Here is a 17292-nt window from a genome sequence, read left to right on the forward strand (position 1 = left end):
TTTTAAAAATCTGCTTTAAAAATATTTTAAAGAGATTAGTATTATTGCAGTTGGCGCTTAAAATGAAAATTGCCACCAAAATAATATATAACGGTTAAACTTCAAGGTGAGCCAAAGCCGGAAATTCTACAAATGTTTGTTTAACTCTACATTTACCTTGTGCAATAAATTTCCTATGTGATTTTAATCTAAGAAAAATCCTTCTTACAGGGTACTATGACAGTAATGACTGTGTGCAACTTACATTGTAAAATCTGAAGCTTAAGGTAAGAGTGGTAAGAGTTAGTCGTTATGATAAGTGAAATTGAAAGTACTAGCAGTTATGTGTAAAGTCGATCTCGTGACAATGCGGACCGTAGGTGACCTTCCATGTGCTTATAGTCCTAGTACTCTTACACGTGCTCCATGGTATGCATCATGTCGTTGTTTGTAAATAATCAAATGAACCACATTTACTAATCATGTACACCACTTCTTTACTGATGCCAGAAATTGTGAACTTTGCACAACTCATCAGAGATTAAAATGATGCAACAATACCACAAAGGAAATACCCCACACAGGGGATTAGAGAAAGAACCGAAATAAAAGTAACTACCTTGGAGGAAATAAAGAAAGGGAGGGCAATTTTAAATACCACCTCTTTTAAATTTTTACGCCCAACCTGCTCCAATTATAAATAAAGGAGGAAATATAGAGAAGAAAAACGATTTTAAATACCACCTCTTTTTAAGTGTTACACCCAACTTGCTCCAATTATTGATGAGTCTTCTTTAAGAACTGACAGTCTGTTTGTCTACATTAACAAACTTGCTCTAGTTCTCACATAAACATCCAAAATTGCTGACTCCCTGACTTCTCTCGAGACCAAACAAGCAACAGAGATTCCCATCACACACTTTTGTTTTCTGTGGACTCCAAGAAATTGTGGATTTAGATAAGAAATTTGCTGATGAATCGAAAAAGTGTCCTTCCTTGTTATTTTTCCTCCAATGTACCTACTTTTTGTAATGGTCCTTTTTTTCTATACCAGTCCCTGTGCATATAGGGTTTAAAAGTTATTTCCACCTCATTTTACTATTTGAATTTCTTAACTGGAATATGATGCATGTATGATACAGTTGTACTCCTATGGATTAATTCTGAAGATAAAAACATTCATTTGAACTTTACCTTTCTTTGCATTAATGAAAAACTAAGGATATGTTAAAATGAATTGAATAGAAAGCTACAATAAACAACACGAGGATGCACATTAATTTCGACCACCTTTAGGAAATTTTGAACTTCCACTGATCAGTTTTTGAAATGTGTTATACTGTTTTTGATTGAAGTTACTTTTGTGGAGATTGTGTATTTATATAAATCATGAAAAGATAGTTTGGTTATGTTGAGACATGCCGGTAATTAGATACATGTAATATCATGACATATCAAAGCTGCCTACTGGTAACTTTTAGTTACTGTCTTTAATCAGAAGATCAGATTAAAAGTGGTTACATGTGAATTCCCATTGTTGTTTTTCACGCATCTCTTATATATATATACACCAGTATCTTCATGTACTTACAATAATTAAAGCCTGGTTATATACTGGTATGCTGCAGAGTCATTTTCAGTCCCTTTAGCTTTAAAATGTATAAATGGATTTGGTTGCCATCATAGGCATATAGATAAAACCATATTTTACTGTGCTACGGTACAATTAATCAAAACTGCTGCTGTATGATTTTACTTTTAATGTATAATTAAAAACAAAATAGTATATTGCTATTGTTGATTGGGGTAAGATATTTGAAAGACTGTGATAAAAAGATGTGACGTGCTGACATTTCTTCTGTGTAGGATGAGAATAATCGGATTGTTTCTGACATCTCCAAAGCACTTCATATCCTATCAGACATTTAGCACAAGACATTTCCAAACACTAGTCTCATCAACATGGTTAAGAAACCAACTGGCAGCATCGAGAGAACTCAGCTCCCAACTGAGAGTGCTGGATGCATCATGGCAGTCAAATGGTCAAGGATATGAACAGCTATACAAACAGTGAGAATATTCCTCAAGTATTTTTTTACTGGTAGCGGTAAACTATGTATACTATAGGCATAAAATTTTTATTATTCAATTGTTACATTTTGGTAGTAACATTATCATTGTTTGCTTTAATAATATATAGATGTATTGATCAATTTTTAAAAAGTCCTCTATCATTTTTATTTTCTTTTACGATCTTTTGATTGGGAACCCAATATTAGTTCTTTAATAATGTGTTGGCTTTTATTAAATATGAAATATGTTGGCTATTGTAGAGCACACATCCCTCATGCTTTGTATTTTGACCTGTACAAATGCTGCACAGGCACCAAAGAAATCCCCCTCAACCTCCCAGAACCCGAGTGCTGGACGAGGTACATTAAGTCACTGGGCGTTTCCTCAGACACCCATGTGGTGGTATACGATGGTCAAAACATGAGGCTCGCTCTCAGAACCTGGTGGCTTTTCAGGGTAAGTAACTCCTATACTGCCCAACCACAGATGTAGAAGATTTTGCCATATTTGAACCAGAAATAAAACAAGTGAAAAATTTCATTGAAAAGAGTATCCAATGGTCCTAAAACTTCAAAGTAAAGTTTATAGCCGGTAGTAGAATTTAAAGCTGCTTGGTCCGATTTTATATCAAATTTTATGCACGCTTTTAAACGATGGCTTTGCTTAGTATATATTGCTAACAAAACAAATGACATTAAAAGGTACCGCGTTATTTCACCACATATTAAATTTCATCCCTGACGACGAGACGGGTATGGTTGTATTACGAATTTGACATCGTTTTAAATAAAGGTCGAAATGATCAGACAAATTACAAATAACATATGTACGTTTTGTTAGCCAATATTTCTAAAGTCTGCTTTCTTTACAATCGATGCATAGCATGCAGGTTGAATAACCCCAATCATTCGGGGGACGAAACCATCCTTTTCTAAACATTCCCGTGATGCATTTTGGTTTGTTTTTTCGTTTGCCCAAAGAGAAATTATTTTTATTTACTTTGAATATTTCTAACTTTGAAAGGAGAATGATTCTGGTGGTGTAAATAGGAGAAAGTCCTTAACTTTCTAAGATAAATGATTTGTATGAAAAAAATGTTGATACTGTAATTACAAAAAAATCGGACCAAGCAGCTTTAATTTGAAGTAAATTCCATGACAAAATACATGTGCTATAATTCTTTCATTAAGTTTTTTTAAGTTTAAACCTTAATGTTACATACCGGTAAGTGTAATTTTCCTATGTATTTATTGAAGCTATTACAACACGTGTTTCGATCGAACACGTGTTTACCTGATGTTTGTTATGAAGACTAACCAATTTGATTGGTTATTATATTTATAGAAAACCTGTTCTACAGGTATTCTCGTAAGGTACGCACGATTTGGTAAAGAATTGAGTTTTAAGTCATTCGAAGGCTCTCTCTCAGTGCAAGCAGACGTTTCTTAGCATTTACCTATGGCTAATACAGACCACGAGGAAGATATATTAATGGAAGAAGATACTGCTCATAGGCCTCCAGAACAGAATACGGCTAACGCATTCGCTTTGACCGACGCAGTTAAGCTGCTTTCTACGGCCATTTCTACACAATTTCAACAATTAACGGAGAAGTTACAAGAAGATAACAAATCTTCAGCACAGCAACTTTCTAAGAAATTCAAAGAAAATATAGCTGGAAAACTGAAGTACGAAGGGAATAAGGTACAATATTTGTTCAATGAAGAAATATTAGATGAACTTGAAAAACTCAAAGATTTGTCTACATACAATGAAAATGTTGTCAAAAGAATTAATGATAAACTTAAAACTAGACAAAAGTATATTAGGATGGCAGACGGGTCACCTGCAGGGTGGAAAACGGTTCAGGAATACCAATGCAATGATATCGCTGACGACTCGGACGACGAGAAAAAGATCAGGAGTGCCGAGAACAGAGCTCTCAGGAACAGTAAACAGAAAAAGTCACGCTTCCAACCGTACTTCAAACCCGTACCCTCTGCTGCTGCCGGTTCTGCTGCTCAGTTGTCTGCCCTTGCTCTACAACAGACCAACACTCTGCAGACCAATGCTGGTGCCTCGAACTCGTTCAACCAGCCCTTTCGATCAGGTAGTAGACGTACCCCACAGCCCAGCGACGTCTGCTACAGTTGCTTCCAGACTGGGCATTGGAAGACCAGATGTCCCCTCAACATCTCCACAAGTTCAAATCCCAAGTGATCTTGATGATAAGTATTTATTATCTGTAGATATGTTCGAACGAATAACAAATAATGAGATAATGAATGAGCATTGCAAGTTATTATCTATCATAGAATCAAATCAATCATGCACAGGTGTAAAAAATAGTTTACAAAATCATTATGAATTTTGGAGAAAGATAGGCGCATTTGAAGATATCTTGAGATTGATCAAAACTGGTTATAACATTCCTTTTGCAGTTAACCCACCGAGGATTTATTTGAAAAATAATAAGTCAGCTTTACAGAATTTTTCTTTTGTTACAGAAAGCATCGGAGACTTAGTAAAATCGGGTTGCGTCATACAAGTTCCTTTCAGACCATTTGTTGTAAGTCCATTGAGCGTTGCAGAAAACAGAGAAAAGAAGCGTTTGATTTTAGATTTGAGTGTGTTAAATGGTTTTCTGAAAAAAGAAAAGATAAAGTTTGAGGATCACAAACTGGCTTTACAATATTTTGAGAACAATTGTTTCTGTATCAAATTTGATCTTAAATCTGGTTACCACCATATAGATATTTGTAAGGAATGTCAAACATTCCTTGGTTTTGAGTGGAAAGGGGAATACTATTGCTTTACAGTACTTCCATTTGGTTTGTCTACAGCCCCGTATATATTTACTAAGTGTCTAAGAGCTATGGTTAAGTATTGGAGATCTAACAATATAAAAATTGTTCTGTATTTAGATGACGGGCTAGCTATGGCAGAATCATTTGAGGAATGTCAGAGAATTTCCAGTTTTATCAAATCATCACTAGAGGATGCTGGATTATTAATTAATCAAGAAAAATCTATTTTCAGTCCAGTTCAAGATATTGAATGGTTAGGGATCAGATGGAATTCAGTAAGATTTAGCATTTCCATTCCAGAAAGAAGAATTCAAGATGTTGAGTCTACTATAGTTCAGTTTCTTTCAGATTTACCAAAAGTTTCAGCTAGGGCGCTGGCCAGAGTTGCTGGGAAAATAATTTCATTGCAACCTGTCTTTGGTAATATTTGTAGACTAATGACAAGATACTGCTATATGGAAATAGTTTTCAGAGTGTCATGGGATAATACACTGAATTTCAAGTTTGCTACAAAATCAATAAACGAATTAAAGTTCTGGTTAATACATTTTCAAAAATACAATAACAAAAAACTAACAGTAACGGAAAGAGAAAGTACGATCGTTTATTCATATGCTAGCGCTGTAGGCGCTGGGGCATTTACTGTGGGTGTGGATGAAAAGTGTTTTCATCAAATGTGGAATGAAAATGAAATGAGCAAAAGTTCGACATGGCGAGAAATGAAAGCCATAGAATTGGCCTTGATATCATTTAACGAACTGTTATTTAACAAATGCGTCAAATGGTTTACAGATAACCAGAGCTGTGTGAATATTTTGCAGTTGGGCAGCATGAAAGCAGATTTACAAGAAATAGCATTTAATATATTCTTGTTTTGCAGGGAGCACAACATTTCAGTCGACATTCAGTGGATCCCCAGAGACAAAAATCAGAAAGCTGATTATTTAAGCAAACTTGTTGATTATGAAGACTGGGGAGTGTCTCAAGATTTTTTCAGTTTCATTGATTCTTTATATGGTCCACATTCCGTTGACAGATTTGCTAATTCAAAAAACAAAAAATTGCCTAGATTTAATTCGTTGTTTTGGAATCCGGCTACGGAAGCTGTAAATTCATTTACTCAAGACTGGAGAACAGAAAACAATTGGTTAGTTCCGCCCATTTATTTAGTGACAAAAACCATTAAATATCTCATTAATAGCAAAGCGGTGGGAACCTTGATTGTACCAAAATGGAGATCTGCTTCTTTTTGGCCTTACATTTATAAAGATAAATATTCTACTTATGAATATATCACAGATATCTTAGAGTTCAGTGACGCATCAGGAATTTACGTGCAAGGTCAGAACAAATCCACGGTTTTTGGTTCTAACCGATTTGTATCTCCAGTATTGGCTTTAAGACTTGATGCAAGGTTTTTGTGATATAATGATACATATATCATAGGACGTGTATATATACAGCAGGACCTGGTACTTTAAGAATGGTACTGCAGACGTTGATGTAAATATATAGTTTGAGGCCCTGGTACATATTTGTACTGCAGATGTTTGATATATTCTAATTTAAGGCCCTGGTACATATTTGTATTGCAGATGTTTGATATATTCTAATTTAAGGTCCTGGTACATAATTGTACTGCAGATGTTTGTTTTATTTTATTTAAGATTCAGGTACATAATTGTATTGCAGTTGTTTAGTTAATGTGCATTAATTAGAATTACCTTGATATTCAAGATATTTTGATTGAACAGTTTCTTTTAACTGGTTATTTGTCTTGTACATTTTGCAGAATTATTTTCGGTCGGTAGGTGGACGTCTTTATTTGACAGCGCTCAGGATTCATCTCTTTTGAAGCTTGCGGAGTCCTTACCGAATTACTGCCTAAAATCAAAAGCCGAAAATACAGTAAAGAAATATAGGTACGCATTCAAAAACTTTTCCAAGTGGTGTAAAACATTTAAACCAACCATCGATCATTTACCAGCCTCCGATGTACATGTCGCATTATATTTAGCTCATCTCGCAAACACTTTTGATTCCTCTTCGAAGATAGAAGAAGCTACTCATGCAATCACATGGGCTCATGACATGGCTGGATTCCCTAATCCTTGTGATTCCACCTTTGTTAAGTTTGTGAAAGAAGGTTGTATCAGAGAACATAGTCACCCTGTCGTTAAAAAAGAACCGATTTCATCAGATATATTGTCTGCTGTTGTTGAAAAGTTTGGGAAGAGTGATGCAACACTATATGACCTTCGAACCTGTTGTATTTTTCTTTTAGGATATGCAGGTTTTTTGCGTTTTTCAGAAATTGTAAACATAAGAAGGTCACAATTAGTTTTTAGTGACTCTCATCTAACATTGTTTATTACAAAAAGCAAAACAGACGTTTACAAACAAGGTTCTTCTCTATGTTTATCTAAAACGAATTCTTCTACTTGTCCTGTATCTATGCTTCTCCGATATTTACTTTTATCAGACATTGATGAAAGGTCGGAAGACTTTATTTTTAGGCAAGTTACATTTTGCAAGAAAAATAACTCGTACAAGCTTAGAAATAATAAACAACCTTTGTCATATACAAGAGTACGAGAATTAGTGTTGTCTACATTGGACAGTCTAGGCTTAGATTCAAAGAAATATGGTGTTCATAGTTTGAGGTCGGGTGGGGCAACTGCTGCAGCCGCAGCAGGTGTCAGCGATCGTCTTTTTAAAAAACACGGGCGTTGGAAATCTGAAAATGCCAAAGATGGTTATGTGCACGAAAACTTACAAGTTAAACTGTCTGTTACCAAACAACTTGGGTTATAATTCAAATGTCTTTTCTTTCTTTATCGTCGAACTGCACTTCTGAGAGCGCTTCTGCATCTATATAAGTGTTGTTATTTATTTTATAAATTATTTATGTTCGTTTGAGTGTTAACGAATAAGAACATAAATGTATTTATTGAAGGTATTACAACACGTGTTTCGATCGAACACGTGTTTACCTGATGTTTGTTATGAAGACTAACCAATTTGATTGGTTATTATATTTATAGAAAACCTGTTCTACAGGTATTCTCGTAAGGTACGCACGATTTGGTAAAGAATTGAGTTTTAAGTCATTCGAAGGCTCTCTCTCAGTGCAAGCAGACGTTTCCCCACCCACCCGCCCTGAAAGATAGTCATAAATGTTTGGTTTTATGAAAAATATATATATAAATATTTTGCTAATATGTGTTGTTTTGTTTTTGTAGAGAAAAAGAACACAAGAAAATTGAATTATGTGATTGTATACATGTAATAATTAAACTGCACTTCTGAGAGCGCTTCTGCATCTATATAAGTGTTGTTATTTATTTTATAAATTATTTATGTTCGTTTGAGTGTTAACGAATAAGAACATAAAAGCAACATTTACATATCCACTATAAGATTGATGACACAATGTAATCACGTACCTACATTTCATTGCAATTACCGGTAGTAAAGAAATTAAAATTCATTTAAAATTATTATAGATTCTTGTCTAAAGCAGGGATCTATTTTGAAACTTAATATTTATAATATATGCTGTAACTTGTATGGTGTACCCATTTTGTTTATTGCGGAGTGTGGGTTTTCATTTATCCCTTTTGTTTTAGCTGTTTGGTCATGAGAATGTCTCCGTACTAGATGGAGGTTTGATTAAGTGGGCAGAAGATGGTTACGAGATAACTGTGGAGGAGCCAACGGTTAAGGTTAAACATATTTTTACTTCTAAGGAGATGTTTCATGCACTTGTCAATAATATTTTTTAAAATTACACATATAAATAATGCATTTGTATTGTCAAAAAATTCATTTGCGTTGACTAAAAAGTCACTTTCAATTCTTTATATTTGCATATTGATTTGAAATTTAATTTGTTACCTTGTGAGGTAAAAAGGATATTTCTGGTATCAATTGGGAAGACATTTAATGTTAAGGATATTAAAAGTTTTCAAGCTCTTTAAAAAGATATGATATGCCTTTAGTGATATTTCTTGGGAATCTGCTGCATTTTAGTACAAATTTCAGTTTTGGATTACCCTATGATAATTTAAGTATGAGTAAAGTGAGGAAAGTACTGATAAACATGAATGTTCCAATTTGTAAAATGCTTTAACATTATATAATATCAATTAATTTGTAGAAACCAGGCAATTTCCAATGCAAGCTGAATAAATCCCTTATGCGTACATTTGAGGACATGCAGAAGAATGCAAAGAATGGTGCTGAGCAGGTGGTGGATGTTCGGGACAGCAAATCTTTTGAGGGAGTGGTGGGGGACTCAGCAGGGGAGAATACTCCAGGTAAAGATACAGTAATGTATCTTATAGAATGCCTTATTAGATTAGTCAAAACCGGAAGTACAGGAAGAAAACAAAATGGAAGCATGTCAACCCATCAGAGGCATATTGGTGGATCTTGCAATTTTCCTAGCGTGTAATAATTAACTTTATCCATGAAATTAACCTTTTTGAAGCATTAAAAGTGAAGTTTTTTAAGAAATCATTAATTACTGTGGTAATTACATTGTCTAGAAATAAATAGTTATTATAAATACATGATGTGAATAGGCACATAGCATACTTGTACACATTGAATTTAGCTAGGTTCGATTATTATTACTATAGTCCAGTTAATATATAAATTTCCTGAAAAAATAACTATTACATTAAGTGGGGTCCACTGTATTAAAATGGGGGTCAATCTTCATGGAATGCCACCCTTTTACGGGTTTATTTGACTTTATTTCTGACTATTATCTATCTATTATCCATTATTGACTAAGATGAATATTGATTAAATTGTAAATGCTGAAAGATCAAATTATGCAGTTTGTCATGGATGTGAATTTTTAAGTAAGCTTAAGCCTAAACGTTCTCAACAAAATCCAGGAATATTTAGCCACCGTGAATATTACCTTAATAATTTAACAATATATTACAAAACAAAAGAAATCCATGTGCATATATCTAATAATACAATATTTTTTTGGAATGAGCATTTATCAACTATGTTTTCATTATTACCTGGTGATACTGTGGAATCATTTAAATTCGTGGGGGCTAATTTTCGAGGATTATGACTTTTTTGCTGGTTCGTGGGGATGTAATTTCATGGATAACTCTTTTTAAAACTGTTTTCGTTGGAGGATTTAAATTCGTGGGGAAGGGCTACCCACGAATACCACGAAAATTAGCCACCATGAATTCTAATGATTCCACAGTTTGAAATACAGTCAAACTTTGTTATCTCAAACTAGATGGGACTGTTTGATAGTGTGAGCTAATTTCATGGATAATTTTTATATGGAAAAAATTACTCTTAATGATTAATGAAGAAGGAAATATAAATTCCTTGGAGAGGCAAAATCGACAAAATGGACCCACCAGAAACTCTTCCACACTCTTATGATTCCACAATATGGTGATATAGAACAACTCAAGAATATCCATTCTATTTCAGAATCCAGGAATGGGCATATACCAGGGTCACTTAACATACCCTATAAATTGTTCTTCAATGAAAACATGACGTTCAAGTCAAAAGAGGAAATAGAAGATTGTAAGTACAGAGAGAGCAACAAGTATGATATATCAAAACATCATAATCTGTGAAGTTTTTTTCAAAGGACTATATATGATAAGGGCCTAAAATGGCCCCCTAAAATGAATGTATCATTTTACTATCATTCTTTGTTTTCTAAGTACAGATATATATGTGATGTGTTTACATAATATTCATTTTGGTTCAAGTGCCCACAATTTAGAAATATGACATTGTAAAGACAACCTTTTCCTGCCATTTTTGCATTTTTAGCATAAAACAGCTTGTTTTCAAGCAGTTTTTCCCTCCGAAAACATAGAGCGCATTCTTGAACAAATAAAATATTTTAAATGTATCTAGCCAAGACTAATAAGTGACAAAAAAATTTTCCTTGTTCAAGCATGCACTCTTTATTTCCCATTCGTAAAAAGATAAGAAAAATGTCAATTTTTGGCTGATTTTGATTGAATTATAGAAATGGCATCACTTCTGACTTCATATACTGCCAGTGAGTGCAAATAAATCAAAGAAATAGATGAAAAATATATTTTATATCAACTCTTCTATAAATTAGTTAACATTTTATTGTACCCGAAACACTTAAAAAATGGTGAATTATGGGGGCCAAATTTAACTCTTATCATATATACCGGTAGTTCTTTATGTGATTTACAGATACATATGTATAGAATTACTTGTATGGCATAATTACATTACAACGTTATAATTGATGCTTTTGATGCATTCAAAGTGTAAATGTGAAATATTTTTTGATTTCATACATTTTTAAAAAAAACTAAAAATGAGGAGTTCTATGATAACTAGGTTAATGATTAATCACCTGTTAAAATGATTAAATCATTGTCATTGAATGCAGTAATGAAATATCTTGGGTCAGTCTAGATACAGAGAATCTTGCTAAACATACATGTATGTAATAGAATGCACATGAAGGTATGAAATCAACATGTTATGATTTATTATATGTATGCCTTTTTGGACAGTGTTTGAGGATGCTGGAGTGGACATGAATAAGCCGATAGTGTCCAGTTGTTTCCTGGGACTTACTGGAGTAGCCATCAATCTTACCTCCCACATGATGGGCAAACCAGACACAGCCCTCTACTATGTAAGTCACATTGCCAGGTGCAATTAAATCAAGGTACGTGTACTTTCATGAAAAAAAATTAAGAGAGTGCACATTGAATGAATTGGATTTTTTTCTGTCCAACTATATATTTTACAGAGATGACAGAGGTTGGTATCTTATTTAAAATTAATTTGCTCTGGCAATTGATCAAATCACAATACAACTTGCCTTTTTTTTGTTTATTTGTTTTGAAGAGGAGGTGTACTGTATATCCGTTTTCGTTACATTGGAACATTGTTGCTGCCATTTCTTATTTATATACAATTATTTACATTACTAACTAAAGCATTTCCTGTTAATAGATCACAGGGTTTTTTTCCAATATGTCCTTAACCATTTATAGCATAGCCTGTCTGTTATGTGAAGTACAGAACATGAAAAGTTCTTGTCAGGTGCTTGAAATACATTGTTGCTTGATTACCTATAAAACTGATCAATAAATATCACTGACTGGTGTATGTTAGGTGTTTGATACCCAATCTCTTGCTGTATACAGACATGTACGGTACATAACACGCTGGCTGTGTTGCAGGAGAGAGAAATTCTGCCCTGCTATTTTTTTTATGTAAAAAGACCTATTGGATGACTTTTCAATAATACATTCTGATAGGGCTAATTACATGTACTGTAAACTAATAATGACAATACAGATAGATGTATTTATAGAGAAGGTTTACTCATAATAGAAATTATCGGTAAGACAGCAAGTCATATGCTTTATAGTTTGTATATCTTTTTGGGCATATAGGCAGTTTAGACCAAAAGTCCAATAAACTAAGGTAGACAAAGGTCTTCTCATCATGTAGATGCAGGTAATGTAGACCGTAATTCTTCTAGATAAATCTTCTAAAAAAGTAAACTGTATAGGCCAGGACCTGCGCAGGAGCCATGAACTTAGACGAACTCACTTTTGATCTCTGTTTCACTTTTTTGCTATAAATTACTTATGTAAATGTGAAATTGAGGTCAAAGTGAGCTCGTCTAAGCTTTATGGCCCTGGGGCCTGGGGCCAATAACTTAGACTAGCTCACCTTACACTGGTCTCACTTCATGAGGGAATATACAGTGGAAAAGAGAGATCAAAAGTGAGCTCATCTAATGTTTTATGGAACCAGGTCCAGCTGTCTTTTGAATTAGATAGATAGTTTAGACAAAATGCCATCTAGAGTATGAGGGAGATAGTGAACCAAAGGACTAATGCTGACCATTGATTTGTCCTTCATAAATAATTTATCTAGCTTTTCATAAATATATTAACAGAAATAATAGTTGAAACTCCTACACATTTTGCGGCTACATGTAGTGCTATTATATCTGGGCTTTTCATTGTGGTGTTTGTATCGTTGCTACAATGACTGGAAGGATAAACAAATCTGAGATGTGAGATGGCTCCCCCTGAGGGAAAATAATTTATTACTTATTGAGATATGAATATACCTAGGGGAGGATATCCAATGCTAGTGAATTATTAATTCATGTGTTAGTCTGTTTATTCTTCTGTGTTACATAATGTATTTTACACCTAAACAGATGATTCACAAGTTACTTGTACCAGAGATATAATGTGGGAGGAAGATAATTCAGGAAAGTAAGGGCACTTAATCGTATGATACCGGTTGAAATTAGTTTTGAGGCTGTGTGAAGCAATTTTAAACATTAACATGACATGCCAATGCACACATTTCACTTACAAAAAAACAAAAAAACGTATGTACAGGTAAGTGGTAATGAATTAAAAATTACTTCACAGTTTTATTGCTTATTAAAGTGGCTCGACACACCCTGACCAAACCACCTTTGACATGTATTTTTGGGAGTTGATTTTAATCAACTCTCCTATGCAGTTACTCTGACAAACCGAAAGTGAAACAGTGTTTGGACTAAAGCACAAATCATCGCTGCTGACAAGACTTAGTTCTTGAAAATAACTTATAAATTCGATAAAATGTATGCTAAAGCATTGTTATTTATAAATACTTTGAAAATAGTCAGATTTTAAATGGTACGAACAATTTAGATATTTTTTGTAGTCATATGTATTCTTACGCCAGAGTTCAATATAGTCTCGTTCAACTCAATGCTCGGCTGTCTCCGTAAATCTCCGACAAGCAGAGAGTCTCTCTTGCTTGTCGGAGATTAACGGCGACAGCCGAGCGTTCGGTTGAACGGGACTAGAATTTAATATTGCTTGGATCCATAAATTTTCCAGAAATATTTTTATCACTGATACATAGTTTGATTGAATTAATTCTATCTTTAAATATTACTTAACATGATTCATATGGGATTTTATCAACATTCTTGTGTCGAAAAAGTCCAAAAATTCATATTATAAAAATGTGCATAATTCAAATACAGATTAGAAACTACCCGTACTTGTAATGCAAAATAACATATCATTGATTTTAAAATAAATGAACATCGATAAAATCAACTCCCGTCAGTTCTTCGTTACTTTGTTAGATAATTACATTTTGTATCATGCATCAATTAAGTCAAAATTTTAAACTTTAAAATATCTTGTTTGTAGCCAAAAGAATTTTTACCCTTTCTCTGAAAAAATTCATATAAATTATCAAAAGTTGATATCGATCTCTTTTTTTGTGTAGTCATATTTCAAGAAAGATTCATTATCGATCAATCCAATTATAATTTATACAGGGAAATATTTGTCACTTAATTTTCGCTTCTGTATTTTGCTCTCAGCAGTGAGGAAATTTAAGACTTGGTGAATTTAAAACATATTTTAAATAAGTGTGTTAATTACAAAGATTATCTAATTTTTAACTGTGTTTAAATGAATTCAAGATGGGGTGAAACTGTTTGCAAGTGAAAACAAACATGTGGAGAAAATAAAGCTGTATACAGGAAATTGTTTTGTCACACAGGAAGAAAAAAAAATAATGAGCATAAGGGCAGAACCCAAAAATTTCTAGGCTGAATAATTGCATAAACATATATGCAAATGTATAATTAGTGTCCACCATTTACCACTGGTGTCATTTTAAACAGTTTCATTGTAAATAAACCAAGTGTAATAGAAACACTGTTAGACTCCTACCCATCTTTGGTCATGATTTTTTCACATAAACAAATAGTTCCCTAATTAAAGCTTGTTGAGGAGATGACAATGTAAACTCTAAGGGAATTTAATGTATCATAAACTCTCTGTACTCCGTGTATCAGGTCATCACAAATGAAACGACCATAAAAATGGTTGTTCAATCAACTCTTATTAGAAAATGTCATTATTCATCCAGATCTATTTTGAATGTTTCAGGGTTCTTGGAATGAATGGAGACTTCGAGCAGACCCTGAAGAGTGTGAAACTGGCCCCCCTCGTCTAAAGGCGTGACCGCCAGGTTCAGATGCCATGGACAGCAAGATTGTGTGATTGAAATGTTAATCCCCTACCCGCAATAACAAAAGTAATATTCTACCCTGTCCTGTATTATTGCTCGTTAGTAATTATTTGGATGGAATAGCTAGAGCTTTGTTCATTATTTATCCATGAGGAGATCGGTGAACTTGATTTGATTGAAAATTGAAATCAGTACTGGGATGTGATTATGATGACGATTGAAATGGTGCCATTTGAAATGATTCTCCTCACATTCATGGAGATTTGTTGATTTAGATTATTAATCTGTTTGAATTATGTACATTGCAGTTTTGTTGTATCATAAAAAATAAACATATTTTAATTGCTATTTACAATCTCTTATGATTTTGGGGAGAAACCAAGATATGTAGAATGCTTTATATGCATCACAAGGCAATTAAGCCCTATCCTGGAACCCCCAAGGAAAACGAAAAAGGGGCAGACCAAGAAACACCTGGCAGAGAGATTTAGAGGCAGACATAAAGAGAATGGGTAAAAACTGGATAGAGGTAGAACGATCGCACAGGATAGAGGGGCCTGGAGAAATCTTGTCAGCGGCCTATGCCCCAGAAGGGGTAGCAGGCATAAGTCAAGTCAAGTCAAGAATTAAGTCAGTGACTAACTGATTGAAATATAGGCATTGGCAATACAGTACGAGGGTTGTTCGGAAATTATTGAGACAACTCGAATATCTTCTTTTCTAATTGACGAATGTTGGTGAAAATTGGCATAGACACTGAAGAAATACCAACAAATAATAAAACAAAGTAATATTAAAAGAATATTTAATATTTTGTTTACGACGGTAGATAAACAATCGGTGGTCGGGGTACCCGGCGCAGCCATAAACTCGGAGATTTAACAACTTAAACGTCTTCTTTAAAAGTGTTCGTAGAAATACAGTTAATGATAAAAGAAATCAATTTAAATATGTTCATTTTGCTATTCTTTGCGACTAACTTTTGATTAAGTTCCACTGATGTTCGAGTTCAAATACGGATATGGTACACATATATTTACCAAACAATAGAAATCTGACAACGACTTTACATTGAATTTTGACGTCAAGGCGGCGCATTGAAAACCGTCAAACTAGTGGAAATCTCAGAAGAAGACCTTTTAAGGCCACGAAATTGCTTAAAAAACTATACGATGACAAGACAAGGTATAGAGCCTCAGCTCATCATTTTTTTTTTCACTGATTGTTAAACGAGAATTAGGCCAAAAGGATTAATTATCAAGTACTTTTAACACACCAACTGTTATCAACAGTTCTAAAATATATAAAAAATGACTGCAGGAGACATTCACAGTAATTAGACTTTCGGGTAAAAATAACTCGATTTTTACCCTAAAAAACGAGCGAATTATTGAAAATATAAATAATGACATCTTGAAATAAAAACAAAAGATGAGAAATAAAGTATAATTCTTATTTCCGTTCGTTTGTAAGGTGTTTAAAACACAGGAGCAATAAGAAGCGTTAAAATGACGTTGCGAAAAGTTTGCGGTTGCGCCGGGTCACAGGACGAAGGCACGTTGGTCAGCTTACCAGGAACGATCTATTCAAGCCATGGACAAGAAACTTTTCACGTTGATAATCTCTATCCTGATTTACGTGTTGGTGAAATTTCAAGAGTTTATCTTTTTTACTAAAAGAATAAGAGAAAATGTCTCAATAATTTCCGAACAACCCTCGTATGTCAGTTTTTTATTTTCACCCACTAGAGTCATATTCAGTAAAAACATTCATTCACATAAATTTTAAATCCTAGGATTTAATAATCTACTAAATAAATGTTCAGTTTGAATTTGATCATGCACACTTTAAGTGACAGAGGAAAATCAAAGTTAGAACTCCAAAAGAACGTATGTATGGTTAAAATATTAATTACTTCTTTTCAAACATTGTCTTCTTAAAAAATTTGAAAAGATCAAATTGATGTGGAAGCATCCTCAGGTAGTGTAGATTCAATTTTGTTTAAATCATGGTTCCCGGGGGATGGGTGGAGCCACAAGGGGGGGGGGGGTCGAGTTTTACATAGGAATATGTAAAGAAAATCTTTAAATAATAATCTTCTCAAAACTATTAGGCAAGAAAAGCTCAAATTTGTGTAGAAGTATCCTCAGGTTGTGTACATTCAAGTTTTTTTTTATATCATGGGCCACAAGGGGGTGTTTAACTTTTACAGGGGAAGATACGGATAAAAATCTATTAGAAAAGCATTCAGCCAAAAAAAGCTGAAACTTGTGTGAAAGCATAGATTGTGCAGATCATGATTACCTGGAGAAAAGTTCGACCATAAAACGGGGGGGGGGGGTGATCTGAAATAGGAATATAT

At 33.8% G+C, this 17292-nt stretch overlaps 3 protein-coding genes across 3 annotated transcripts; all 3 read left to right on the forward strand.

Moving 5' to 3' along the window:
• Nucleotides 1–120: 120 nt before the first annotated feature.
• Nucleotides 121–15278, forward strand: LOC105341408 (thiosulfate sulfurtransferase). Its single transcript, XM_011447944.4, has 8 exons — nt 121–266; nt 1846–2049; nt 2313–2508; nt 8489–8584; nt 9019–9178; nt 10338–10436; nt 11423–11547; nt 14849–15278. The coding sequence occupies exons 2-8, from the start codon at nt 1847–1849 to the stop codon at nt 14921–14923; spliced, it is 954 nt and encodes a 317-aa protein (XP_011446246.3). The 5' UTR covers nt 121–266; nt 1846; the 3' UTR covers nt 14924–15278.
• Nucleotides 3294–6781, forward strand: LOC117689355 (uncharacterized). The gene is made up of 2 exons (XM_066087305.1): nt 3294–4621; nt 6652–6781. Exon 1 carries the CDS (start codon nt 3511–3513, stop codon nt 4270–4272), a length of 762 nt encoding a protein of 253 aa, XP_065943377.1. The 5' UTR covers nt 3294–3510; the 3' UTR covers nt 4273–4621; nt 6652–6781.
• LOC136276172 (integrase/recombinase xerD homolog) lies at nt 6921–8013 on the forward strand. Its single transcript, XM_066087306.1, has one exon. It carries the CDS (start codon nt 6951–6953, stop codon nt 7671–7673), a length of 723 nt encoding a protein of 240 aa, XP_065943378.1. The 5' UTR covers nt 6921–6950; the 3' UTR covers nt 7674–8013.
• Nucleotides 15279–17292: the final 2014 nt, after the last annotated feature.

The sequence above is a fragment of the Magallana gigas genome, chromosome 6 (assembly GCF_963853765.1).
Source record: "Magallana gigas chromosome 6, xbMagGiga1.1, whole genome shotgun sequence".
In the NCBI taxonomy this organism is placed as follows: Eukaryota; Metazoa; Mollusca; class Bivalvia; order Ostreida; family Ostreidae; genus Magallana; species Magallana gigas.

Excerpts from the sequence above, each read along its gene's own strand:
- LOC105341408 (XM_011447944.4), top strand. The coding sequence starts at position 1,847 with ATGAGAATAATCGGATTGTTTCTGACATCTCCAAAGCACTTCATATCC. Across the intron at positions 2,050-2,312 it reads TATGAACAGCTATACAAACA|AGCACACATCCCTCATGCTT; the intron begins GTGAGAATATTC and ends TGGCTATTGTAG. Across the intron at positions 9,179-10,337 it reads AGCAGGGGAGAATACTCCAG|AATCCAGGAATGGGCATATA; the intron begins GTAAAGATACAG and ends ATTCTATTTCAG.
- LOC117689355 (XM_066087305.1), top strand. The coding sequence starts at position 3,511 with ATGGCTAATACAGACCACGAGGAAGATATATTAATGGAAGAAGATACT.
- LOC136276172 (XM_066087306.1), top strand. The coding sequence starts at position 6,951 with ATGGCTGGATTCCCTAATCCTTGTGATTCCACCTTTGTTAAGTTTGTG.